The 770-nt window shown below is 39.7% G+C and overlaps 1 protein-coding gene across 1 annotated transcript in view; it reads left to right on the top strand.

Annotated features, from left to right (window-relative positions):
- The window catches only part of LOC104709364 (callose synthase 5), a 16,370-nt gene that overhangs the window by 4,581 nt on the left and 11,019 nt on the right, over nucleotides 1-770 (top strand). The window contains exons 15-17 of the mRNA XM_010425993.1: nucleotides 9-109; nucleotides 190-304; nucleotides 420-754. Of these exons, the coding sequence (XP_010424295.1) occupies nucleotides 9-109; nucleotides 190-304; nucleotides 420-754 (551 nt within the window). The remainder of the gene's footprint in view (nucleotides 1-8; nucleotides 110-189; nucleotides 305-419; nucleotides 755-770) is intronic.

Genomic DNA, 770 nt, shown 5'->3' with positions numbered 1-770 from the left:
AAGAAAAGGGGGAAGGACAGGCAAATCAAATTTCACTGAAACTCGAACATTTTGGCACATATATCATAGTTTCGACAGACTGTGGACATTCTATCTATTAGCACTCCAGGTAAGCAATCTGGCCAAGCTATAGTATGGTTCCTCGTAACATGAACTAGTCAAAAATGACATTTCTACTTCTCAATACAGGCAATGATCATTCTTGCATTTGAACGAGTAGAACTGAGGGAAATCTTACGGAAGGATGTTTTATATTCTCTCTCGAGTATCTTCATTACCGCGGCCTTTCTACGCTTCCTTCAAAGTATGTCACGTCAATGCTGTATTATTTTCTAATTTCTATGGAGTTTCTTTGTGCTCATGATTTGGTTATGTTTCCTGAAAATAAAGGTTAATTTGATTTTTTGCTTTCATGCTAGGTGTCCTGGACGTTATCTTAAACTTTCCAGGTTTCCACAGGTGGAAATTTACTGATGTTTTGAGAAATATTCTCAAGATCATTGTCAGTCTCGCTTGGTGTGTTGTGTTACCCCTTTGCTATGCCCAGTCTGTCTCTTTTGCTCCTGGCCAGCTGAAACAATGGCTATCATTTCTTCCACAAGTTAAAGGCGTTCCTCCGCTTTATATCATGGCTGTAGCATTGTACTTACTTCCAAATGTACTGGCAGCTATCATGTTCATTTTTCCAATGCTTCGACGCTGGATCGAGAATTCAGACTGGCATATATTTAGATTGCTCTTGTGGTGGTCACAGGTATGAAGGCTGGATG

Source organism: Camelina sativa, chromosome 1, assembly GCF_000633955.1.
Source record: "Camelina sativa cultivar DH55 chromosome 1, Cs, whole genome shotgun sequence".
Lineage (NCBI taxonomy): Eukaryota > Viridiplantae > Streptophyta > Magnoliopsida > Brassicales > Brassicaceae > Camelina > Camelina sativa.
This window is presented reverse-complemented; position numbering and strand designations above follow the sequence as displayed.